This window comes from Coffea arabica, chromosome 4c (assembly GCF_036785885.1).
Source record: "Coffea arabica cultivar ET-39 chromosome 4c, Coffea Arabica ET-39 HiFi, whole genome shotgun sequence".
In the NCBI taxonomy this organism is placed as follows: domain Eukaryota; kingdom Viridiplantae; phylum Streptophyta; class Magnoliopsida; order Gentianales; family Rubiaceae; genus Coffea; species Coffea arabica.
In genome coordinates, this window is record NC_092316.1 from 1,397,386 (window position 1) to 1,423,562 (window position 26,177).

Consider the following 26,177-nt stretch of genomic DNA (forward strand, 5'->3'; position numbering starts at 1 on the left):
CTTGTTGGATCATTTCTTAGTATAGGTTAAAAGTAGAACTAGAAATAAGTGTAGATGATGCTAATAGACGAAAAAAAATTCAATAGCCCGTGACTGTGACCCTGTTGACTCACTCCCTTAGGATAGGTTACACTAAGAATAAAAGTAGATGCAAATGATAGCAATAGACAGAAAAAAAAAGAGACTCAAATATGATGTCTCCAGATAATAGAGGTTTTTTCTATGCAAGAACACGTATCTCTCATGCACCTATAGGGCAAGATTTGTAAAACATCTCTGAATCAGCCAGGATATCAAAGGCTAAAATCACATTGTTCAAGGGAAATCCCCCGGAATACCTTCCCTCTTTATTCATGGTTTCATTTCATCAGAGCACCTCAGGAACAGAGACCGGCTCCCAAATCTAAAGGTAATCAAACCAATCCTGCAAAGTCGTAGCATCCAATAAATGCAAGTCCAACAAGGAAAAAAACAGCTCCAATAAGCAAAGCACATTTTCCCCTAAGAAGGTTACTCCGCTCGGATCAGACACAAAGGCAGTAACAAAGAGCAAACAGATGTAAACATGAGATTTTCCTTCAACGTGTGCGTAAATTGAAATTTGTTATTTAGCTACTTCACAGGACAACCAAAGAAGTCCTTGCAGGAAAGCCCAACAGGCTCAAATGCTGCATTCAACACCATAACTCCCACAACTTTAAAGTCGGATTCGAAGTGGATACAACAAGCTTCAACAAAAACTGTGAGGAGTAGGAAGCCTCTTCTTCTTAGAATCGCAAAAAGAAAGAAGTAAGGCAGAATTGTTACAGCAGTATAAGACAATAATTGGTCGCATCTCTTCACTTCATTGCAGACTGAATAAATTCATAAAGCTGACACCTAGCAAACATCTGTCAAGAGAATCGTATCCAAGTAGATGTATCTTCAACAATCCAGAGCACGAGAAACTGGCTAATGTAAACTTTGCTGCATAGTCCTGGATTATATGCACAAAACTGTCTAAGCCGCTTAATTCATGCTTCATGACAAGTTTGAGAAAAAGCGTCAGGGACATGCAAGTGTGAATGCACAATACATATCGTACATAAATATGAATGTTGGGAACGATTTAACAAGAATTAAAAACTGTTCGCTAATCCATGGTCAATCACGTTCTAGAAGTAGAGTCATCAACAATGTACTTTAATAGTTGAAAGAATCCACAATTGGCATGCCACAGAACGTTTGTGTAGCAAAGGACAAGAATTTTATATTCCATATGTTAAAGATTAGAACTGTTGGGGTCAAATAGGAAGGTGCTTCACATAGCATTGGAGTATAACCTGAAAAGCAACTAAGGGCAAAACAGAATCATACTACTATTTCTTGGGGTGAACTGCTTCCACAACAGCTTCAATCTCTTCCTTCACTCTATGAAATACACTCGGTCCCTTAACTTCATCTACCGGCGTCTTATCATCAATGTCATCGCTTGTTCCGTGGGTTTCCTTGTGGTGACGAGGTGATTTCCCAGCATGAAAGACTGCCTCAATCTCTTCTTTAGCTCGTTCAATCAAATCAGGCGATTTCACATGTTTCTTATCTGCATCAGATCAACAACAATGACCCCAAAAACATATAGTCAACAACATTACTTTCTTCGTTCCACCGCATAGCGCAAACCTTAAAGACAACGACGATAAAAACCCCCAATACATCATAGTCCTAGGAATATTCGAGGATTTTCGGAATCAGTAACTCGTATGTTAGGTTTGGGTCCAAAAAGAACAAAACTTTTTGTTCAATACAATGCAAAGCTCATTTTCATTTTATCTGGACGGCATGCAATATACAAAAGTCAGAGCTGCCTAGAGGATAGATATAGCATCTCCAAGATTAGATTTTGGGATGGTACTGAATAAATTAAAAAAGGTTCTGCAAAATAGTATCCTTTACCAGGCGGATGTACTGATTTTGTACTTCTTAATCAATAGCACCCCGACCCCATGAATTCAGAATAATGTTAACTCTTACAACAAACCCAAGATTATTTCTTTTTTGGCATAATTTTCAGTTATCACATGCGGATTAAAGAATGTTTTGCACAATCATTCGTGAATCGCACACACCAAAATGAACAGAAAGGAAAGGAAAAAGAAATGAACTGAGAAAGAGGGAAAGGGTCCCAGAAAGAAAAGCAATAAACTAATGGTACAAAGACGTCCAAAGGTAAAAATGGTCGAAAATTTACCCGGAGACGAGGATGAGAACCCTTTCGTGCTGTCTTCTGCCATAGGTATAATTTGAAACTTGTAACCAGGCACTATCCTTTGTTTATTTTCTCTTCTTAATGGCTGATCTATTTTGTGTTTTTCGGAAGCACTTAAAACGGACACTTGTTCGGTGAAGATTACTGGGCCTAAATGGATTGGGTACACCCAAATCTAATGCTTCAGAAATACATGTGTCCAACCAAAATGTTCAGGTTGTCAAGAACTGGGCCTAGTTCGCTGGTCCTATTATACAAATTAGTTGATGGCCCTCCCCATCTTCCTTTTCTTGTCCTTGTACAATTTAAAAAATAAAAAAAAAGCAAAAATCAATTTAACGTTGAGCGAGCAAATAAAAATAATTAAAGTTAATAAGAAAACCCACCCTTCAATTTTTTTTTTCAAAAAGTAAATAACTCAAATTTAATTAAAAAAAAAGTCTTACTTACTAGAAAAATGGAGTTCTCAGAATAAAAGTAAAGATTTTATTTCCTATTCTATTATAGCAACATGTTTACAACCAATTTGGGGGAAAAAAAAAAACCAAAAACAATACAGTGGGTTTTTTTTTTTTTTTTTCAAACTATGGGTAATTAATCATCTTCGAAAAAAGTCTTAACCCAAATTCGGTTTTAAAGAGTAAATAACTTCTAGAAAAGTAGAGTTCTCAGAACAAAAGTAAAGATTTTATTTCCTATTTTATTACAGCAACTTGTTGTAAACCAATTTTTTTGTAAATATTTCATTTCCTATTGTATTATAGCAACTTCTTACTAATTACTCACGTGATGGACTTGTGGGTAATTAATCATCTTTTATTTCAGATTTTGACTAGAAACATTTTATTGATATTTTAAAAAAAATTTAAAAAAAAATTAGTTGCCAGCACTGACCTGATTATGGTAGTAATTCGTAAAAATCAGTCATTAAAATTAAATGTGCTTAGAAATTTAAACATTTGAGGCCATATTTATTTTCATCTAAACTTTAATGACCAGTTGGATTCGTACTCTAAACATATGGAATTAAAACTGCAGTTCGCTTGAAAATAAAAAAAAAAAAGTCATATATTTTCTTGTATATATATGAAACCGCAGAGTCATATGGTGACTGGTTCAAAAGAACGTGCCTTGAAGTTCATTGGTAGTATACGTTTTGCACTGGGGAAAAAAGGGGTTGTTTGCTTCCTGGCTGGGTGTTGTGTTGAATTTCTGTGAATTGCGCTATTATTCAGGTATGATCGATGAATGATCGCGATACAGTTTTGCCGTTTAGGAAGAAATATTTGAAGAAGATGCCGAAGATATATGTCTTTCTTCAGGAAACGACAAGAACATTTTCCTAGGAAAAACATTTTGTGTCCAAACAAACATTTGACATTCTCTTTAAACTACAAAACTTCGATTCATTCGCTTCATTTAATTAAGAACCCTCAACAGTCAAGGATAAAGAGCTTCTTGGACCCAGAATGTTAGGCATGAAACTGTCCAAACCTGTTCAAAAGTTTTTTTTTTTTTTTAAAGAAACAGAAACCTGTTCAAAAGTCCAATTAAATTCCTGGTATGTCACAAAACTTCTTCTAAGCTATTAATTATGGTCTGTATATAGGTGGTTCAAGAGGAATCTCGTAAAATATATAGTCTTGCTGGAGTTCTAAGCTCATGCGTTAGATTCGATGATAATTAATTTTTACTCTCATTAGGTTTATGAGTTAGATCTTTTGGTCTAGCAAAACCATAGGTGAAATATGTCCAGAAATTTCCTAAACTGCACAGGGTTTTATTTGAACACTACTGGGTCAAAAACTGAAACGTCGAAATTTTTATACAAGTCAGAAAAGCAACAGTTGGTTCTTAATTCTTGGTTCAATTCAACAAAACCCCTTCAATGGGACGGGTTGCTACTTGAGCAATTCTTATCAAGAATGAAGAACCTTCTCCAGTCCGTATTTTTTGTGTCTCCTGTCATTCACTTTAGTTTGTTTCTCACCTTCTCTCATCATTACTATATAAAGGACTTCAGCAAGTATGAAAACCTCGTCAAGCTGTTGCATTCAAACCCGGACTTTGTTGGATGAACTTGTTTGGGAATTTTCAGGTAAACAAATAGTGTATGTTTTTCAGTCTTCTTTGCTAGTTTAACATTAATTGCTATTCTTATTTTCCGTATGACTTCCCGATGTTCTTGTACTGGATGGAGGAACTGTCTGTCAAGATTGACTCTGTGAACTCTCTCCCCTGAAACCCGACCGATTCATTTAGATGATACCTGAGGCCACAAATTTATTGCATGCAATGCTGGTCATGAAAGAACTTGATGCAGCTCTAGCCAGATTGCAGAAAGGCGACAATATTTCCCCAACCAAATGTCGACCGGAAGAAATTGTTGATACAGTGGAGAAGCTACGGTTTGATTCTAAGCCATTATGGCTTGTCACCTATGATACTCCAGATAACTTGTTCCCCAAGCATAGCTCACTCATATGGCCACACGGTTATATATGTAGGTGGAGGATCTTAGATGTTACATCTCTTATGCGAAGCTCTGTAACATTCGCCAGCCTCGAGCAACCAGAAACTGCTGTTTCACGTTGGTCACGAGCTAAAATTCGAGTTGCCAAGGTACAAATTTCATGGCTGGTTTTGCATCCTTTTTTCTTGTCAATTAAAATTGACCTCCTGATTTCTTGCGTTGTGTCTCTTGATTAGACGAGAAAAAAAAATAGTTGACCCTGAACAATTTTCATGTTTGGCAGTTAGTAAAAGGTTTGTGCATGGATGAGAAGGCTCAAAAATTAGTTCTCAAGTACTGGCTAGAAGCAGTAAGCAAATTATGAAAATAATCAAATACTGAACTTCAGCTCGAAAACAAATCCTCTTAAGCTGCAAAGCTAATGCCTTGATTTATCCCTTGTCTATTCTTTGCTCCTTAATTTCCCATGCCAGATTGATCCATGCCACCGCTACGGTGGAAATTTACACCTTTATTATGTTGAATGGCTCAAGAGCCAGAGCCCTCAGCCTTTCTTCTACTGGTAAGTAAAGTAAACCCACAAATTAATAAGCTCAAGTTTATGTTCCAGAATTCTGCTCTTCCTAATGCTTTTCTGTGTTTTTGACCGCATAAAATTGAGGAAATGAAGGCTAGATTTTGGAGATGGTAGAGAAGTCTCACTCGATCAGTGTCCAAGGATTTCTCTGCAAGATCAATGCATCCAATATCTTGGCCCGGTAATTGTCCATATCATGAGTGATAAGATGGTGCGAGATAAAATTCAGCCTTACCCCGGCAAAGTTGATAAATCTCTCTCTATTTTGTTACTTTTCTTGATCAGAAAGAGAGGGAAGCATATGAGGTAATCATAGAGGGTGGGAAGCTTGTGTACGTGCGAAGTGGTTGTCCTGTGGACACCCCTGAGGATACTAAATGGATATTTGTTCTGAGCACAAGAAGGAAATTGTACGTAGGAGAGAAGAAAAAAGGCTTGTTTCAGCACTCGAGCTTTTTTGCAGGAGGGGCTACCATTGCCGCTGGACGACTGATTTCTTGCAATGGAACCCTTCAGGTAAGCTTGCATTTATGTGTTAACATGCTACATAATAAACTAAGGATGTTTTCTGATGGGTGACATATTATTCTAAGGGCTTTGTTGGCTACATTCCAGGCTATATGGTCATACAGTGGCCATTATCGTCCACCGGAAGAGAATTTCATGGAGATGATTCGCTTCTTAGAGGGACATCATGTGGACTTGAGCCATGTCAAGGTATTTTTATCCTTTTTCTCGTCTCAATTTGAATTTCAACTCTAAATTTTACATACGTGGAATGCATCTAAACTCATTCATTAATGTGTTATATATATTTATATATCATTAGTGTATAAAAGATAAAATTATCCTATCAATCTCGATCATATGCTATGCTATGCTATGTTGTTTGCAGACATTCCCTTTAGATGACGACGTTCCTCCGCCACCACCACCACCACCACGACGAAACGCTCCTCCAGAAGAGCGGCGAGATTCAGAGACCGTCAGAACTCCTCCACGAAAAAATCCGTCAATCACCAATAATCCATCCGACGCTAACAATCTCTAGAGAGCAGTAACGGAACCATTATTCATCGTCACAAATCTACAAATTGAAGAAGACTCCTCCTCACGCCATGGGGGCAGGTCGTTAGCAAGCTAAAGTCCCAACTTGTAAACATTGTTATGTCCCATGACTAGTATTAGGTATTTTTTTTTAACTCCAGTAACTCTTCGGCCCAAATCCAGCGAGAGGCTAGGACTTTCTTTAGTCGGAAACTTCAATGTTTTAGACAAAAAAAAAAAAAATAATTTATTAATGTTTGCTGTTCATGGTTAAGATGAATAAATTACTACTAGTTGTATGTTTAAAAACGGATAATAGCAGTAATAAATTTGCTACTTCTATCATTCTATGGTTATGATCGAACAAAAGTGGCACTGTAGCCGGCCAAACATTTCAAGGAAAATATGCGAAGGCATTTTTTTTTTTTTTTTTGGATTAAGAAAAAATAAGCAAATTTAAGAAAGGAAGAAACAAGATTAACACTTATTGCTTCCCCACCCCCACCCCACCCCCCAAGAAAAAAAGATCTATACTTAATCCGTTCTCAAGAAAAATGTTTAGATTTGGCTTTCATTCAATATTGCCATTTATCTCCAGAGCATCAGAACAAAAGGAGTAACTTGACAAGAAGTGAAGCCTGTAGCTCTGTGGCCACCGCCTTTCCTGGTGGGGTGGGAGGTCAGGAGTTCAACCCTTGTCTCCCACCAAATTGTATGTCCCTCATGGGCAATTCGATTGGTTTGAATCCTGTGATTATCGCGTTCGGGGCGATGGGGCCTTTCCTCCCGGACCGGAATAAGATTTGTTGAGCCCCGTAAGGATTGACCCGAACACCCACTCCGTCGGGAACGTTTTGGTTGGATTGTCAATTATTTGTAAAATTTTATTTGTTTATATCATCAATACATTTTTTAATTATTTTTTTTATCTCATTTATATTACATAAGAAAAAATGCTACAATATTTTTTTCAAAAAATTATGCCAAATAATATATATCCCAAATGGAAATTGAGCATTAAATTCTTGGATAATGGCCTTTTTGTTTTTATTGGTCTAGCATCATCAACACTCTACCCTACTTTTTTTATGCCATCGGGGAGGGAGAGTTGCACGTAGACTTGGGCAATGGTCATATGCGGGGATTTTCATGAGACGAACGAACCACAGAAACGGAACGAGGGACAAGTACTTACGGGGGCATGCGGAAGGTTCTGACGCTCCAACAGAATCAGAATGGGCCAACTCCAATGTCAAAAGAAGAGAAGAGGATTAGAGAAGCGGAGGTCAGGTCCCCCAGGAGCGTTGTTTTGATTACTCATCAAAGCCCAGTCGCGCGTGCCGTACACTTCATCGAATCCCCCATCTTCCCGAACTTCTTTTTGGCTTTTTCACTCCCTCCTCCTAGTCCTAGTCCCAGTCCCAGGCAATTTAATGATTTACTTAAATATATAAAGCTAAAACGAACGTCGGTTCCTTTGCCTTTGCCAGAATTAAGGTAACCAAAAAGGTCATGATCTCGTTTTTGAAACGGCTATCCGTTACAAAACTGACCTTCATTATTTTGTTTTTCTTTCCTTCCAAATTTCAAAATTTAAACTCCTTAACACCTCAGCATCTGGGGAGTATTAAACTCTCCAAACACCTTTCTCCCCATTTAAATCCTTCTACAATTTGCTCGTCTTCTCAACCCGTTTTTCTTCACACAAAAAACATCTCGTTTGAAAATCAAAGAGAGCCCCGATTTAAGAACAAGAGGTCGTATTTCTAATGGGTGCTTCAGCGAAGTGGATTAAATCGTTGATTTCACTCAAAAAGACTCAATCTTGCGATCATGTAAGCTCAAGTTTGATTCCATGTTCACTTGCTTTCGTACCATGTAATCATGAAATTTTCCTCCTTTTTTAGGAAAAGGGTAGTGGGAAGAGCAAAAAATGGAAGCTATGGAGGACGACATCTGGTGGGCTGTCAGTGATGTCCAGAGGGGTGAAAAGAGGCGGGCGGACGCCTGAATCGGAAGAATCTGAATCTTCATCATGTGGGTATGAGAGTGCCATGGCTGCAGCTGTGGCTACTGTGGCTAGAGCTCCGCACATAGACTTCTCAGTGCTCAGGCAAGAATGGGCTGCTATTAGAATCCAGACCGTATTTCGAGCTTTTCTGGTAACTGTTATACATTTTCACGATTAACTACTCGCTTATTAAGCACATCCTGCAGTTAAAGTTGTGATCTTGTCTCAGATAACAAAATAAATTTGCCTAATTCTGTTATTCTTTTCTTCGTTGCATTTGGAATTTGAAGTCTAGTGCTGCAATTATGGGTACGAGTTTACTCCTGGAATGCAAGAGTCGAAGTTAAAAAATTTGTTGTTCCTTTGTAATTTTTCTCCTCCTTTGTTAAGAGGTTGTATGTTGGATCATTCTGAGAACTAGCCGTTCAATTATGATATTCATACCCCTGGATTTTTATTAGGCTGTATTTGGTACCTGGTCGTGGGACAAATACCTCATCAGATGGCTTGTAGAAATAAAATTTTCTTTCCTTGTTCTTAGGCAATCGTTTTAAAATCAAGTTAAATTCTGATGGTCTAAAATTTCTATTTTTTGAGAGATTTTGTTTCTGACTCGGGGCATATTTATGATAATTGAAGGCAAAACGTGCTCTTAGGGCCTTGAAAGCACTAGTCAGGCTACAGGCAATATTTCGTGGTCGACAGGTTAGAAAGCAAGCTGCTGTGACCCTGAGGTGTATGCAGGCTTTGGTGCGAGTTCAAGCTCGAGTTAGAGCTAATTGCATCCAAACATCACTAGAAGGACAGTCTCTGAAAAATTGTGTATCAGAAAATGAAGACCAAGCTGATATGATCAAACAGGCAGAGGTATACTGGGCTGTGATTTTCAGTCAAATATCATGTATTGATTCTGAATTGAAAACATTAGTGAACTTCCATGTTTGTGCTGTAAATTGCAGAATGGGTGGTGTGACAGTCGTGGTACAGTGGAAGAAGTAAGAACTAAGTTACAAATGAAGCAAGAAGGAGCAGTCAAAAGGGAAAGGGCCATTGCATATGCACTTGCTCAACGGGTAATGTACTTAAGATAATTCTTGGCATTTCTTATCAGATTTCAGTAATATGATTCACATGTTTTGATTACAGCAATCTAGAAGGAAGCCATATTCAAACAGGGCATTATCCGGTGACAGTATGAACAAGCACAATTCTGGACTAAGCTGGCTGGAACGTTGGATGGCAACCAAGCCATGGGAGAGTAGGCTGATGGAAGAATTCCATACGAGCTCATTGGATATGACTCCAATTTCTTCGAAATATGACCGCGACAGTGTTGGGTCCTTTTCAAATTCATTAGAGAATGATTCGGTCAAAATTAGGCGAAACAAGGTTTCTACTAGGATTTCTGCACGACCGTCAACAGATGATAAGCTTATTCGAACATCCTCTGATCCAAGCTCTGGATGTTTATACGATGAGAGCACCACATCAACTTCATCCTTGTCAACTTCTGAAACTCCAGGGTCAAATGAGGCTCCAGTGGATGGATATGGTATTAAGCTTAGCTTCATGAATGCCACAGAATCTATCAAGGCCAAGCAGAGAGCTTCCCCATATCAGTCTCGAAGCATGCAGATGCGCTCTGCTGATAACCTACAATTTTACAGGAAGCCAAGCTCATTTTCTGGAAGCATAAACAGGAGGAGTGCTGATTCAGATCTTCATTCAGTCCAGTTGTGCAAGGATCTTTATCCACCTGTTCAGTTGGGTAAATATAATCGTATGAGAAGTTGAAAGATGGTATGCAGTAAGCTATTGACTGCTATTACAGACTTAAATCCTGTCTACCGCTCAAGAAGATGGTCTAGAACAAATTCAACATCTTGTTGGCTTGATTTTGCCCTGCTGTAGAGAATAGCTTTTTTTTTTTTATCAAAACACTTGGTTGCTTTGCCTATGTTATTACAGACGCTTTAGGTTCATTGAAAAGACAGTTGATACTATAAGAATAGTTCTGCTCCTTAATGCTTGGTACAGAATTAATAGAAATGAGCTTGTCTATCTTAGTGCGCGGGGGCTGTCTGGTGCTTTTCAGGTCATCTTCTCTTCTATTGTGCAGTGAAAAGTTGCCGTCTTGCTGATGCCTGAAAGCTAAAATAATTTATGTTTATTGTCAGGATTTTTGTTGACGCGTTATGGATTGTGTACTTGTCGACCAAAAAATTTACCTTCTCCCGTTTCTCAAATTTCTAGTTGATCGATCACCTTTTACTCTTCAAGTCATAAGCAGGCCCCTGTTTGGCTTGTAACTCTTGGGAAGGGAGAAAAAAAGATTCATAGGATTCTTTTGATACTTCTCCAATTACCTTTTCATTTCACACGTAAAATTTCCATTTAAGTGTTACAGGAATATTTTTTTCCGAATCTCTTCAAAAAATTTAAGTTCTCTAACGCAGTTTTATACACCTAAAAACTTCAAGAAAACCCCGTTACAGCAGGCATCAGTCACTATCGGTAGGAGCCTCACCAAAAAATGACATAATTGAGCCTGCATCTCAAATTCTGCTCAAGCTCTTCTCCCTCGCAATGTGAAGTCATTGCTATGAAATACTCCCCAAATGTGCAATCTTTCGAGGGTTAAATGCAGAAAACTCCCACAAATTATTATTCCAGTTGCACTATGCACCCTAAACTATTTTAATAGGCATTTTACACCCTTAGTCAACCAGACAAATAATAAGAAAATTAACTCCATCCAAATAATTAATGAAATGACCAATTCATCCTCCATTAAAAGCTTGTAAGTGACAAAATTATCTTTTGGGTAAAAAAAAAAAAGTTTTGTTACTTTAATTGGATCAATTTTCACTTCATAATAAAATTCTAATTGAAGACATATAACAGCAAATTACATGATCACTTTGAATGACAAGTAAACAAAAAAAGAAGGAGAAAGGGAATCAGCTCAGTTCAAGAATCTCAGCAACCCTATTTTACTACAAATTTCAAGTTAGCCTAGTTAAAAAAAAAAAAAAAAAAAAGACTGCTATCAAGGAAACGGCACTGTGAAATCCCCTATTTATTCCTCTAATTTCGAGCTGTACTTTCATTTTCTTTCTACACGATTTAGGTGCTTTATTGAAATTTTTGAAAATAATATTTTGTTTACTAATATGTGGGTTTTAATTTAGGTTTGGCATTGAATCTTTGCTGCAAATAAAAATTTTTGGATTCTACTCCAATTTTATTCTTGTGAAGATTTCAAGTGAAATTTTGCTGATTACAAGAAGCTATGGTGTTATGATGCGCTGAATATTAGATTTTAAGAATTGCAACAGTAGTCGCTCAATATTTTCATATTTTGCCCCAATTTTGACCCCAATAGTCGTAATTTTCACTCAAAGTGAAGCAATATATATATATGTATATATGTGTATATTTAAATGTGTTATCCAGAGTAGTAATCTTTTCCACTAAAATGGTAATTTGCCCACTTAAATTTTTTAATGAAGCGTAAATTATTCATTTAATCAATTACTTAGTTGTGATACCCACATAATTATGATATATTACACCGCTCACTACCATGGTTTGTTCCGTAAAGCCGTACTTAACTGCAATGGCTTTTCTGTAATTGTGATGTATATATCTTAATGCAGACTACTGACTCATTTTGACAGAATTCCTTTTTTTTCAAAAGAAAAAATTTTTTTAAAAAAAAACAGTTGTAATTTAAGGATGTAGGAAAGAGATGAGAAGATTCTTCAAATTTTCAATCACTTTTACGTAGAATTTGTTTGAAATAGACCACTCGGGAGGATGGTTCGAGGGTCAGTTTCAAAATCAAGCACTCGTTTGAGCAAATACAGATGAGGATCTCAAATTCGTTAACATTTTGACAGGCATAAACTGCATGGCCTACGTGCCCAAATGCTAATTTTGATCGCTGCCCATGTGAGAATACTGCAGTTTATGAAGGCATGAAATCGGGATGCCTCGTTGAAAGCAGAAACCAAAAATATTTTTTGGCATCATTTGATGGGACTTTGGACGTGAATGAAATAAATGAAAGGGGTTGAGTTGGTTGATTTCGAGTATACGAGCGGTCTTTCCCCTCACTGGATTGCCATGAACAGAAGGAAGACACCATGGGCCTGTGATGTAGTGGGGTCTGTCCGAGACAGGCTGCATCTTGCAGACCCTTTTCTCTCGGCAGTTTTTGTTTTTGTTTCACTATCTTTTGGAGAAATTTTTCATTTTTCTTGCATACGAACGTGTAGTTTCCGTCCGGCTTGCATGACGACTACTGAGTAATGGGATTGACAAAACTTGATATTTATGTTGGGCCATGTCCATGTGGTTAGCTGTTTCCGCCGTTTGAGACTAAATATTTGTGGTTTCCATTTTGTGTTTGCTGGTTTTTCAGATGCTATTTTGCTATTTTTAACTCCTGGTCTAGCTGATCATTTATCAGGTTTTGGTTTGCTACATCGCCCTTAAGGTTTTGACTGGATTGTAAATTTTTGAAATGTTCTTTTCGGACATTTGCGAAACTACTTTTCATTTCGCATACATTATTATGTCCGAAGAGGGTGCTACAGTATCATTTTTCTTGAAAAACTCTCAAGAAGGTGCGACGGATTATAAAACTCCCGTGACAATCAAAACGGAGCCCAAAATTATCCCTGCAAACTCAAGATTGTAACCTGTAGGACTACTTACCGTCTGATTTGGAACATTATTGTTCCCGCCCCTTCTTAATTATTAGATTTTCATATGATTAAAAACCTAAAACAAATATATATGTACTCAATTAAATATCAAATATGCAAAATTTACTAACCTTCCAGTAACGTTAATGAAGCAACAATTAAAATAAAACCAAATAAAATTGATACATGTGGATAGAATAATTAAGTGAATTTATAAATAAGGATATCGATAGTTTGTTGGAATACAGGGGAAAATCATAATAAAATGTAATTTTTTTTTCGCCGCAATGATAGCATTAGTATAAACTATTCTAGTTTAATCTACGGGGAGGGGGAGAGTGGCCTAACTCACGGAGGACCCCATCGGAAGCAGCCGCGCGTTAGTAGCAGCCACAATTAAGTGATAAGGTAGGAGGTCAAGGATTTAAACTTTGCTTTTGCTTAATGAAAGAAAAAATTTCATCTCCTTTTCTATTAATTATATAACTGATCAAACTCGGGTGCTTCTTCCCTTTCATATAATTTTATATAATTTGAACAATTATAACTTCTTGATTTGAATATTTTAAGGATTTAGCAAAAATTCAGAAGAATAAGTAAAGTAAAAAAACAAAAGATTCTAAAATTCTATTTAAGTTAGTTTAACTTAAAGTCCATATCTTGACTTTTATTGATCATTTTCAAAGAGGTAAGATCCGATGAATCGGAAACAATTAATTAATAAATTACGAATTAAAAAATGTTTTTATGCAACAGACATATCAATACGGGTGGATCATCCATTTTCAGATTCCATTGTGGAAGACACAAATTTTTCTGAAGAATTCGCCATGATATACCCGATCCATGCATAATATCGTGAAAAACGGATATCAATTTTTGACTGCTACTTAGTATCGGCAATAGGTCTGGAAAAGTATTTAAAAATATCAAATTTAGATATGTGTACCTTGTCGAAGTAAGGAACCATGGCATATATGTTTGGAATAGATTCCATTTTGAGAGAGTTGAAAAAGCACTATCTCGTTGAAAAGTTCTATGCATCTGCCCTTTTTCGACGTATTTCTTTAGACAAAGAATCCGTTTTTTCCTCTTTTCTGATAGTAAATATTTCTCAGAATATGGGAGCCCAAGAGACTGTTGGCTTAATAAAATGTAATTCAAATGTATTTAAATGGATTGAGCTGTTGGAAGAGAGAGAGAGAGAGAGATTGTATAAAAATTACTCCTTTGGCTTTTTAATTTAGTTCAACGTGATAAAATGGTCTGGCTACACTGGCATAGCTTTCTGGAGGTCAGTTTCGGCGGCCCTTCGCCGGGTGTGGCTGAAAAGGTATAGGAAGCGTCCGATACGACTGCAAGTTTTAATTTGTTTAATTGACAATGTGAATATGTGATAGTAGCACAAGATTCGGAAGCTGTGTATACCTTGAAATTTGGCAAAAGCAGATTAGTTGGAAGAGTTGCACAGAGTAATATAATATATGATACTTTTTTGTCACATTTGTTTCCTCGATCAGTTGTTTGGAGTTTTGCTGTAAAAGTTTTTTTTTTTTCCTAAACAAGATTCGAGGCGCAGAGTAATTATTGAGAGTGGGCTCAGCCTCGACCAAGAAAGCAATCATCTTTACGAGGAAAAAACAAGGGAAATTCTTAGAGTAAAAAATGGGCATCTTTTTTTTTGCATTTGTGAGCAACCTATGAGATCTTAAAAGCTCAATGTCTAGTCAATACATAGCTGACAGGTGTCCGCAAAAGGGACAATTAATAATGTTAAATAAGTCAATGAACAGTCTAAAACATGCTGTAAAGTCTATAATCATCCTTCTTTTTTTTTTTTTTTTTTCTTGATTCAAATGCGCATAATAATTAATGCATGCCCCGATTCATTTGAGAAACTACTAAACCTTTTCTGTCGTGAAAATGACTCATACCAAAGCCCCATATCATTTCCCAAATACAAGACAAAAAAAAAAAACAGAACTCATCGATCCATGGGTACTGTCCCAAGACAGATCTACAAACAAAGAAAAGAAGCCCTGGTGCCACTAATTGTTGCATGTGCCAGCTTTTTAAAATCAGGATCTTGATTATGTCCTTTTTCTTTCATCGCAAGCTAAGCCATGCATTGCTCGTTCACTTGTTGGATTCATGGGTGGGGTTATGAGCATAAACTTTTACTAACTTTCATGTTCAATAAGAGAATTCTTGCTGCTTTTAATGGGGATTTCATAAACGTAGAAGAGAGAGAGAGAGAACATTAAAAGAACAAGGAACAAATGTCTCAGACTTCTTTTGAAGCCCATCTTTCCCTATTCAAATCTTTCTCCTCTCAAATTCTTTTTTCATTCTTCCTCATCATTGGTCCTTCTCTTCATGGCATCTTCTTTCCAATCATCATATTTCCCATATTTCCAATCAAGCCACCAACTCAATTTGACAGGAACCAATTAAAGTTTTTGCATCTTCTTCTTCCTCTTTTTTTTTTTTTTATCTTTGTTGGAAAAACAATGGAAATGCATCCAATATAGAGTAGAGCTTTGGGTCTGGAAAAAGAATTGCTACGCCCGATATGAGGAGTCGTCCACACAAAAACTCAAAATGAAGAAGACAGACTTTCTTCTTGGCTTTGAAGTCGTTGCTCGGATTTTCCATTTTTCACTGTCATCGGATAAGTGGAAGTCTCAAACATCAATATATATATATATATAATGCCGAATGAAAGTAGCAACAGCTATGTAAATAAACTTGGCTCTTCAAACTTGGCTTTCTTTATTTCTGAAGCACAGCAAAATTCTGATAGCTTAGAATAAAATGAAAATGGGACAAAACTAGAAAAGCTTTGTATGTTCCGCAAATGGTTTTAAAGTAATCCAAACTAGAAATAGAATAACTGATTTAAATATGAATCGGGAGTTCCAATGTTCTTGTCGAAATAATCCTAATTAATTATCTCTCGATTGCAAGCCTTGCTTCACTTGGTCGCCTAAACTAGAAACGTGTCCTTAGAGTAGTTCACATTTCCAATTCCTGACAGTTTGTGATGACGTGAAAGTTGTCGAGTATTAACGCTTACTGACCATTTGGAAAATTACTTATTTCATCAGTGCCTGAGAAAAAAGTGATGGTTAGGAAATTTTGTGCAGTTTTTGTTTTGTGTGACAACTAATTAGTTTATGACAATTTTTATTTACTTTAGGAATTAGAAGCTAAGTCCTATTTTGTATAAGTTTAGAAATTAGTAGTTGTTTCCTGTTATTACTTGAGTATTAGCCAACTAAGAGTACTTCTAAATAGGTGAAGTTTAATTTGCATACTATAAAGGTGTGCGCACAAAGAGAGCCAGGTAGTCTTTACATAGGGTAAGAGAGGGTCCTTGAAAGATAAGAAAAGTTACACAAGATTGGATTTGAATTTCAGTTATATTTTTGTATAGAGTTTTTCTATCATAATAATAAATTAACTTGTTTTTCTATCATAATATTTTTTGTATAGGTTTGGTAATGGAACCAAACCACATTAAATCTTGTTGGTCTTTTATTTTCATACATGTAACTTATTTGTCATTAAATTATTATATACTTAATATCTCAATAATTGTTTATTTCGCGTTTAGATCCCAACAACTATTATGAGAGTAAGGTTCGTGGTTAGGTCTTGATTAATTATTGAAAATTAAGTGGATTGGTGACATTTACTAGATCAACAATTTAAGCATTAAAGGTGAAAGATAGGAAGTTAAAGAGCATGGAGGATACTCGACGATAAATCTAGGTAGGTGATTTAAGATTCAAGAAAAAGGTTGAGGCTAATGTTGATTTTGGACGTGAATCGATAAAAACTTTCTCACAATTCTAATAGTTGATATTTCACCTGATGAATTCTAGATTTTGATGATATTTGTTCCTTAGGTGGTGTGGCATGTATCGCAAAGAAACAAAAATATCCAATTTCTATTTGGCACGAGGCTCAGATGGCTACGAGTTTTTCATTGAAAGTAGAGTTTTTTAAAATCACACATGGCGAGACAGTCCTAAAAAATAAAGAAATATGATGATTTTATCATTTGGTTGTCTCAAAAGTTAGAAATAGAAATCACAAAAGAGAATTTCAAGTTACAAGTAATGGTGAAAAGAAAATCCTGTAGATAGTCTTTCAATTGAGGTCTTTTCTCGCCAGTCAACAAGAAATTAGACTTGGAGTAATTACACATGCTTATTTGGCAATTTAATCAATTTGGTATCTGGACTATTTTGATTTGGATGTATAGTTCAATACCGTATTATTTGATAATATAAAGGAATGAGTTGTGTGGATATAGGATTGGTAATGGAGATGAATCACATTAAATTTTGTATATTTTTTATTTTCATACTTGTGATTTATTTGTTATAATATTATAGTGTACTTAATGTTTCAATAACTATTTATTTTGCATCCGGATCTCAACAGTGAATAATTCTTTGGAAGTACACTTTATAGAAGTACTTTTGGGTAAGCAAGATCCTAAAAGCAAGTAGTTTATACAGAATAATTGATTAACAAGACGATGATCATGAAATATAGACTTTGTATGGATTAGGTGTTTTTGAAATTGTTTTTCAAAAATTTTACCGTAGCAGTGTATATGAAAAACTTTTATTATAAATAGTTCGTTTGAATTTGGTATTTTTTATGATGTATTTTGGGGTATTTTTAGAATTTAAAATTTTTAAGTATTTTTTATAAATTTGTTAAAATAACTTGCAATCCTCCTCCATCGTTGCCACCATCACTTCCCTCCTCCTCTCATCTTTCTCCCTCCTTGCTCCCTTTTCCTCTTTTCCTTACCATCCAAAGGGGACCATAAAGGAAAGAATAAGGGAGAAAAGTGGGTCAATAAGGGACGGGGGATGGGAGGGAAGAGGTGGAGGAGAATGAGGAAGAATGGAAGAGAAGGAAGACAAAATGAAAAAAGATGGAGGAAAAAGGAGAGGGAAAAGAGAGGAGAGGCAGTGTGACGGTGGAAGAAAGAGGCGGGGAGGGGTCATAGCGATGGTGGGTAGAAGAATAATAGGTGGTAACTCTTACTTCTTCCGTCCCATTTTGATAACCTTATTTTTCTTTTTTGTCTGTCCCAAATTATAGTCCACTTTCCAATTAAAGAATGTAGTTATCTTTTAATTTTTCTAAAATACCTTTCTTCAGTGTAGATTGCTATTAGTATAAACCACCTTATTTAATATAGTTTGTTAACTTGCCCCATTTAATATATTTAGAATTAATGTGAAATAATGTAAAATGAGGATTGATCCTTTCTTGACCATTAATTCAAAATCCCATAAACCATCAATTCAAGTTTCCATGAATAATTAATATAAAGTTGTACTCTATTTAATGTAAGGGTATTTTAGAAAAATAACAACCTAAATTTGTTTTTCTTGGAGGTTATGCAGGTAAAAGTTGCGTCCTAATATTGCTGTCGTAATTGGTAATCCGTCAATATGTGATTGGGATTAAAAGTGAAAGCATCTTTGTGACTTGACAATGCATTGTATCTCCTTTGTACGGTGATTTTCACATTTCCTTGACATTTGCAGCCACGAATATGAATTATTAATCGAAGCAAGCAAATTACCTCGTTAAGCAACCGACAGAAAGCTAGTGCCCTAGAGTCTATATCTTACTTTTTTTTCTTTTTCTTTCTGAGCGACTGTAATTAACTTGTTAAGCTCGCCATATTCCTAATTGGTTTGATGTGCTTATCGTTGCCATATTCTATGGCAATTTTTGGAGTCCCTGTGCAACTGTACTCCAACCACCCGGCCCTAATTTCAGCACAAGTATTGGTCTATTGCTTCAAAATGGTGAAACTATATATCCGTCTTAATTACCTGCCTTGCTTGTTGAGATTATTGTTTAGCGAACCAAGCTTCTGATGACTTGACTAATATTCTGTTAATTTTGGGTATTCAACTAACACTTATATATACTTAAGTGGGATGGATTTTATAGTTCAAAAACTAATAATAAGGCGTCCCAATTTATAGTTTGAGCTGGACTAAACTGAGAATCCCAATATGGCATTAATCCCAAAAACTAAGCTTCTCCATAATTGGGATATTGTTGCCAAGCATGCAATAATAATAAGATTGCTGCTTCATATATAATCAAACCACCATGCATACACATTGTATTAATGTGCTGCTGCTGATCAGGTGCAGCAACTAGAAGTAAGTTCAGGTGCCAAAATTAATGTCCAAAGGATGAATGAAAGTTCAGATGCCAGATCAACACAAATAGAAGTTCAAGGAGCAAAAAGCACCGCGAAGCTGATTTTTATTTTTCACGAAATAAGCTTAATAATGAAGTACATGAATCCAAAAATCCTCAACCGTTTTGTCTGCTGAACACCCAAATAAAAAACGTGTTTCACCAAACAACCTTAACCTAAAACCAGAACACGCAGACACGCCCACGAAGTAAAGTAAACGGAAGCTAGTGTTATACACCATGCCAGCTCTTGCTGCGAAAGTAGGATCCTGTATATTATCAATGTTACTCAACTAGTCTAAGCGCAATTAGATAGTCAGACTGGAATTAGCAAGGACAATTAAGAAGGATAATTAGCAGGTTAATTATAAGGATTTGTTCTGTTGGTAGGTTAAAGTAGTAGTACTTGAAACTCTTGATGCGAGTTCAAATTTCTACTCGATCTTGCCCAAAGCCTCAAAATCAAACTTCATTAGTTTGAAATATGAAGCATAGAGTAACGCACACTCCTCGTGATCTCTTGATGGGATCCTTAATTAGTTCCCCACAAAAAAAAAAAAAAAGGGATCCATTTTTATGGTGAGAAGAAATAGGGCAACTAATGATGGAATGCCCCTATCTGGTTCATCTTCATTAAGTTAATCAGAAGAAGCAACTTGCTTAATAAAGGAAGTGGAGACCACTGCACTCATTCATTCACTAAAACGAGGACAAACTAAAGAAGGGGTTTAAACATTCTTTTGACGCTTTGATTACTATTTTAAAGCATCATAATTAAGGATTTAGCCCTTGATGTTGAGCCAACAAAGTTGTATGTAATTTAACTTTTAAATCTTACATTCACACACTTGAATTAAAAGATAAGCAAATGGACGCTGGCAACTCATGTCATGCTCCATGACAAAGATGAATTTCAGATGTTAGGTCTCGAAATCATCAGTATTTATTTATTTATTTTTGGAATTGGAATTTTACATAGTAACAAAAAAAAAAAAAAAATATCAATGCAGCAAGTATACAATGAATAATTTTATATAGTGACAAAAAAAAAAAATGCTCATGTTTCACTTTTCAAAAGAAATGTGGCAAAAGTCAATTAGACAGATGTATCAACTTTTAACTGACTTAAAATTTTGGCAAGTATTATTGGAAAACTCAGAAGGGTCGCCATCTTCTTTAACAGAACTAGCGGGTCTTAATTACACACGAACTGGCATGGATGAGAGTTAGGGACCTCCGGACACGAACCGAAAGCTCTTTTAGCACTAAACAATACAGACAACTCCGTAAACCTTTTGCAAATGATGATTACAGACCACTGATGACCAGACAGACCTATTATTGGAAGACATGACCCGCTGTCGAAAATGGGGATGTAGCTAAGGCCTGGGGGTACCCACAACGCGGGCTCCCAGCCGAAGGAGGTAAGAAAAATAAAAAAAGGACGCACGACAAACAAATCTTATGCTGCTGTCATGATGTAGACGCCATTAATCAGAAAACGGAGCTAGCCTCTCTTGTTTAGCACCAGAGGTGGTAAAATGCGCGGGATTTGATTGAGTTTAAGATGAAATCGAGTCATACGAGTTTGGACCCAACCTTACCCGTATGTATGTATTTTGGGATTAACTTGGGCGGGATTACTTTGGGGATGGGTTTAGATTGATTCTGCCTAATATCCAAATCTATTTTCTATATATATTTTTTCCTTTAATTCATTTTTTATTTTTTATATAACTTTAATATTTTTTATTTATTAAATTTCTTTTAGTTTTATTAAACAAACATGCAAGTGCTTTATACTCAGGATTTCCACCAAAAATTAGATTAACAAATAAAGGAAAAGATAGATATAATACAGCCATATTCCAACACATATCAAGATGGCCAAAGCACTTAGGGTGTTGAATATTTATCCTCATCATTGTCCAAGAATAACAGGTCTAAACTCACTGAAATGTTGAAAATTCTTGTGGATAATGACCAGAAAGATTGCTAGATTATATTCGCTGGTATGACTATAAAAATTGTTAAAGATAATTTTTGAATCTAAGACTCCGTTTGGATTGGCTATATTTTCAAAAAATAAATTTTTCAAATACAATGCTACAGTAATATACAATAACTCAAAAAATATCTCATCCATATTAGTATATCAAATATTTAAAAGAAAATTTATAGTAAAAATTTTTTATATACACCGCGACAATAAAATATTTCAAAAACACCCTAAAAAACAGCTAATCCAAACAGAACCCTTGCTATTTGAGCCCAATGGATACCCAAGCAAGTATTTCCCAAAATTTTTCATCAATTAATAGGTACAATTGGCATTTGTTCCATTTTAAATCCAAGATCAAATTCTAATACCCATCCCGCCCAAAGTCCCTATGGGCATGGGTAATCCATTGGGACTTGGGGACAAATTGCCACCTCTATTTAGTGCCACTAACTTCACCCTTGACTATTGTTGTTAAGGAGTACTTATTGTGATTTGACCTATTTTTTCTAGTTCTTTTATTCTTTGCTCAAGTCCCTCGTCAATTCTCATAGTACGTGTTTATTTCGTTACATGACCTAGCTAGCTCTTTAGTTTGGAGTTGTGACATTATTAAGAGGTACAAACAACTAACTTTTTATTTTTATTTTTATTTTTACCAGACACACAAAAAACAATAAAATTTGATAAGAATATTCATTCCATGTCAAAAAAAAGTCCTACTACAATGCCGACAATGCAGACAATTAATCACCATTATTCGTCGTGTAAAACACTTGATTGTTAAGAATATCAATCACACTTGATTATTCGTCATGTAAAAGTCCTACTACAACGGACGTAGTACTACTGATTTATATATATATATACACACACACACTCATTTCTTGACTTTGTTACGTATTAATCAACGCATAGCATACCGAAAGATACCTGTCGAAATTTAAGAATTTGCCCTTATCTCAAACCAAAAAGAAGCCAAAATAGTACACACGTAAATTAGAGAAACCAGATTGCTGTAGCTTTTATTCACAACAGCATTATTCAAGCTAGTAATCAATGTGAACGGTCTCTGTGTTCTATTTACATCATTTCGTTATTTTTACTCTAGCAGAAAGCCCAAATGCAATCACAACCGTGAACCCCAAAAAATCTAAATTATGACGATCATCAAGGATCAATACACATGCAGTTCCCTCCCCATGGATCTGCCAGTTTTGATCGATGATCTTTAGGACGATCCGTACCATCCCAGGTGGGACCGATGACCTTTGCATGGATGCCTCGTGGTACAGTCGAAGACCTATTATAAGACAGTCAGGGGCATCCAGAGAGCAGTTGCAGCTTTTACCTCAGATCTCTAATTTGGTCCCTCTTGGCCATAAGAGAGGGGGGGGAGGGGGGGGGGGGTGCTTTTCCCAGCATTAAATTCACAACCTCTGTGTCCTCTCACTTGATATCATCCATTCCAGAGATTCTACGCATTTTTTCTGAGGCCGTTTTAGGGCGGTAGCAAGTAGGGCTGCTGCTTATCTTTGATTTCTTGTTGCTTTGTCAGTTTTTGAACGAAAGCATATAAAACGACGGCGATACTACTGTAACTCACTGCACCCTCCTGCTTTTAGCTTCGAGAGAAACTGAAAAAGAGGAAGATCATGGGACACCATTCTTGCTGTAACAAACAGAAGGTGAAGAGAGGGCTCTGGTCTCCCGAGGAAGACGAAAAACTCGTCAACTACATTTCTACATATGGTCATGGTTGTTGGAGCACTGTTCCAAGACGTGCTGGTAAGGTTTTGTGTGTGTGTGTGTGTGTATTTCTATCGATTCCAACACACACCCCCCCCCCCCAAAAAAAACCCCAATTTAGGATGCTCAGTATTCTTTTTTTTTTCAACTATTTGCTATTCAAATCTCAGTTCTTTCATTTATCTACTTGTTTGTGGAAAGAACTTGAATATTTCTTGCATGAAACTTGTGAATAATGTAGAATCGGTTGATGTGCTACTGTTTTGACTAGTTTTTCATGGTGCAGGGCTGCAAAGATGTGGAAAAAGTTGCAGGCTAAGGTGGATAAATTACCTAAGACCAGACTTGAAAAGAGGGAGTTTCTCTCCACAAGAAGCATCTCTTATCATTGAACTTCATAGAGTTCTGGGCAATAGGTACAAGTTGATGAACTCCATAATTTCTTTTTGGGATGAACTTTATACTTTTTTTTTTCTGGGTCAAAAGGATGAACCCTATACTTAACTATATATGACTCGGAATAATTGTCGACTTTGAGATGGCGAGGCCTTGATTATTGCTACTTTCAGTAATTTCATCATCGTAATGAATGAATGAGCTCAATTTCATGCAAAAAGACATTTTTGCTTTTGTACAGGTGGGCTCAGATAGCCAAGCACCTACCGGGAAGAACAGACAATGAAGTGAAAAACTTTTGGAATTCTAGCATCAAGAAGAAACTTGTCTCTCATCATGGCCTTCCTGACCTATGCAACTTTCCTCCCAATCTTTCAAGTGCTTTTGCTCCTGGTGCCTCTGTGGAAAGTTTCTTCTCAGTTAATGCAAACCCTAATCTGATCCCAGGTGCTCATTTCGATAACTTGTACATCCCAACCATGGCATCAACACTGCAAGGGTTTGATCATAACATTCACAATGATATCATCGGAGTTGATGAAATGAACAATTTCCCAAATTTGGTCCCCGTGCCCACGGTGACTACTCCAATGATAGACTCTCCCATATGTTCATGTGATCCGGTATGGCCGGCGGGCAATCCGCAATCTGACAATCATCATCTTGATCCTCCACTTGCTTCTGCTGCTTTATTTAATGCATCAAACGTTCAACTCATCCATCCCAACATGATCATTCAATCTTATAACGATGTTGACGATGTACTAATGGCTCATGGGACGCCTAAAATTTGTGAAATCTTGGAGGAGGGTGATCAATATAACCTACCATCTTTATCTACCGATACTATTTCTCAAGAAGTTGATCCAATTGCTGCTAGTCTCTCCGGTTTCCTGCCATCTGCATCTGATCCATGTGCCCAGATCGAACCTGGAAATCGGCAGTTACTGGAAAGCATTGAATCACTCGTGTCAATGATGCCACCGTCTTCCTCTTCATCTTCATCATCATCGCTGTCATTGTCTCAATGTCTCCAGTACTACCATGCAGCCAATGCTTATGAACCCTAGTCTTCCTTCAGGCTGGGGCTGCTTAGTTACCAAAGCAATACTAATATTGCTAAGGTTGCTATTCTGAGAAGGCTGGAGTCAGCTGATACTTAGTGGAGTAATGCATTCTTTTTGGCAGAAAAATCCAAACAAGGATCTGTATTCATATGAATGGTATATGAATTTTCAGGATTTGTAAGTCGTTATTCGCCATTCGCTCTTGGTATGTAATGCTCAACATATAATAATTCTCTTTTCTCAGTCAGGTACTTTTTTTTTTTTTTTTTTTTTTTTTGGTTTATGGGAGAATTCATATGAAGCCATTTCAATAGGATAGTATATCAATTTTCATGATTTGTCATTGGGTCTTTCGTATGTGATGTTCAACATAAAATAATTCTCTTTTCTCAGGTATATATATATACTAATTTTTTTTAACGTTTCTCCCATATGATATGATTTATTGATTAATGATACAATCGATACTGATCATGTGGAATTGTTGTCAGAATTAGGAAGTAATGAATAGTGAACAATTAGTGTGTTAACAGTTGATAATTACCAGTGATCCATGACTCATCTCTTTCATCAGCTATGAATCACGGACTGCACTATGATGACGCACATTCCATTCGTTTAAAAAAATCTAAATGGGGAGAACATATAAGTAAAAGCAAATAATATTGTTTTTTTAGGGCTTACGAAGTTCTGAGTTCCCAGTCTTAATCAATCAATCCAAGTCTTACAAACTCTTGGGTTTCAAGCCGTCAAAAAATGGAACCCAAAAAAGAAAAAGAGAAAAAAAGAAAAACCAATAATGTCTCCTGTGATCAATCATTAATATCAAACTACACAAAAAACAAAACTCTTTCTTTTACAATTGGGAATATTTTGCAGCTAGAGGGGTTGTCAGAATTTAAGCTAAACGTAATCAAACAAGTCTGAATTTCTTTCTTCAGAAAAGGGTTTTTTTTTGGAAATTTTGGAAGATAGAGTTGATTTACCAATATTCCTATCTCATGGCTAGTTTTATTTTATTTTATTTTTTAAAGTTACGTATCCTACCACACCAGAAAACAATTACTAGTAGTAAATAACAAATTCATTTGGTCCTGCTTTTAAAACGTAAAGCGGTTTTTTCCCTGTTTCAAAGGGGTACATCTTTGGAATCAAAAGAAAAGATACCCCGCCCACAAGATAAGGATAAAACAAGAACAAGAAGAATTGATTGCTGAAAAGAAGATAATTCCAATTGCATCAAATTAAGGTAAATTTTCTAAAACTGGCGTAAGGGGCACGAAGTAATACTAACTTACAACCCTCTTGGGATTTAGTACTCTTTTTACTTTTCCTTGCACAAATTCTTCACTCATCAGGTAAGAGACAAGAGGTCCTTCTGTCCTCCTATTCACGCTATTTTCATGTAACCCTGGGGCCCCAAGAATATGTAATAATTTTACTACTTTAATAGCATATTTCCACACTAGTGAGCGGGCCTCTAACCACCGGCCTTTGAACCGGTGGTCATCACTACGTTCTTAAGGCTTGGTGGGGTAGGAAGTCAAGCGTTCAACCCTTGTCTTTCATCAATTGTCACAATATGTAGCTTCTCATCATGTAGTCCAGCACCACCACGTCCTTAAGGTTTGGTGGAGTGGGAGGTT

At 36.3% G+C, this 26,177-nt stretch overlaps 2 protein-coding genes and 1 pseudogene across 2 annotated transcripts; all 3 read left to right on the plus strand.

The window, feature by feature from the left end:
- Positions 1-4,510: 4,510 nt before the first annotated feature.
- Positions 4,511-6,349, plus strand: LOC140005021 (IQ domain-containing protein IQM2-like; annotated as a pseudogene).
- Positions 6,350-7,513: 1,164 nt separating this feature from the next.
- LOC140005074 (protein IQ-DOMAIN 6-like) lies at positions 7,514-10,422 on the plus strand. The gene is made up of 5 exons (XM_072045236.1): positions 7,514-8,180; positions 8,253-8,507; positions 8,996-9,223; positions 9,316-9,429; positions 9,503-10,422. Exons 1-5 carry the CDS (start codon positions 8,115-8,117, stop codon positions 10,148-10,150), a joined length of 1,311 nt encoding a protein of 436 aa, XP_071901337.1. The 5' UTR covers positions 7,514-8,114; the 3' UTR covers positions 10,151-10,422.
- Positions 10,423-22,733: 12,311 nt separating this feature from the next.
- Positions 22,734-24,774, plus strand: LOC140004871 (transcription factor MYB26-like). Its single transcript, XM_072045025.1, has 3 exons — positions 22,734-23,107; positions 23,355-23,484; positions 23,706-24,774. The coding sequence occupies exons 1-3, from the start codon at positions 22,975-22,977 to the stop codon at positions 24,532-24,534; spliced, it is 1,092 nt and encodes a 363-aa protein (XP_071901126.1). The 5' UTR covers positions 22,734-22,974; the 3' UTR covers positions 24,535-24,774.
- Positions 24,775-26,177: the final 1,403 nt, after the last annotated feature.

Bases quoted from the DNA above. Each gene is read 5' to 3' on its own strand.
- LOC140005074 (XM_072045236.1), top strand. From the start codon at position 8,115: ATGGGTGCTTCAGCGAAGTGGATTAAATCGTTGATTTCACTCAAAAAG. The intron at 8,181-8,252 runs GTAAGCTCAAGT...CTCCTTTTTTAG, and splicing joins AGACTCAATCTTGCGATCAT to GAAAAGGGTAGTGGGAAGAG. The intron at 9,224-9,315 runs GTATACTGGGCT...TGTAAATTGCAG, and splicing joins ATATGATCAAACAGGCAGAG to AATGGGTGGTGTGACAGTCG.
- LOC140004871 (XM_072045025.1), top strand. From the start codon at position 22,975: ATGGGACACCATTCTTGCTGTAACAAACAGAAGGTGAAGAGAGGGCTC. The intron at 23,108-23,354 runs GTAAGGTTTTGT...TTCATGGTGCAG, and splicing joins CACTGTTCCAAGACGTGCTG to GGCTGCAAAGATGTGGAAAA. The intron at 23,485-23,705 runs GTACAAGTTGAT...GCTTTTGTACAG, and splicing joins CATAGAGTTCTGGGCAATAG to GTGGGCTCAGATAGCCAAGC.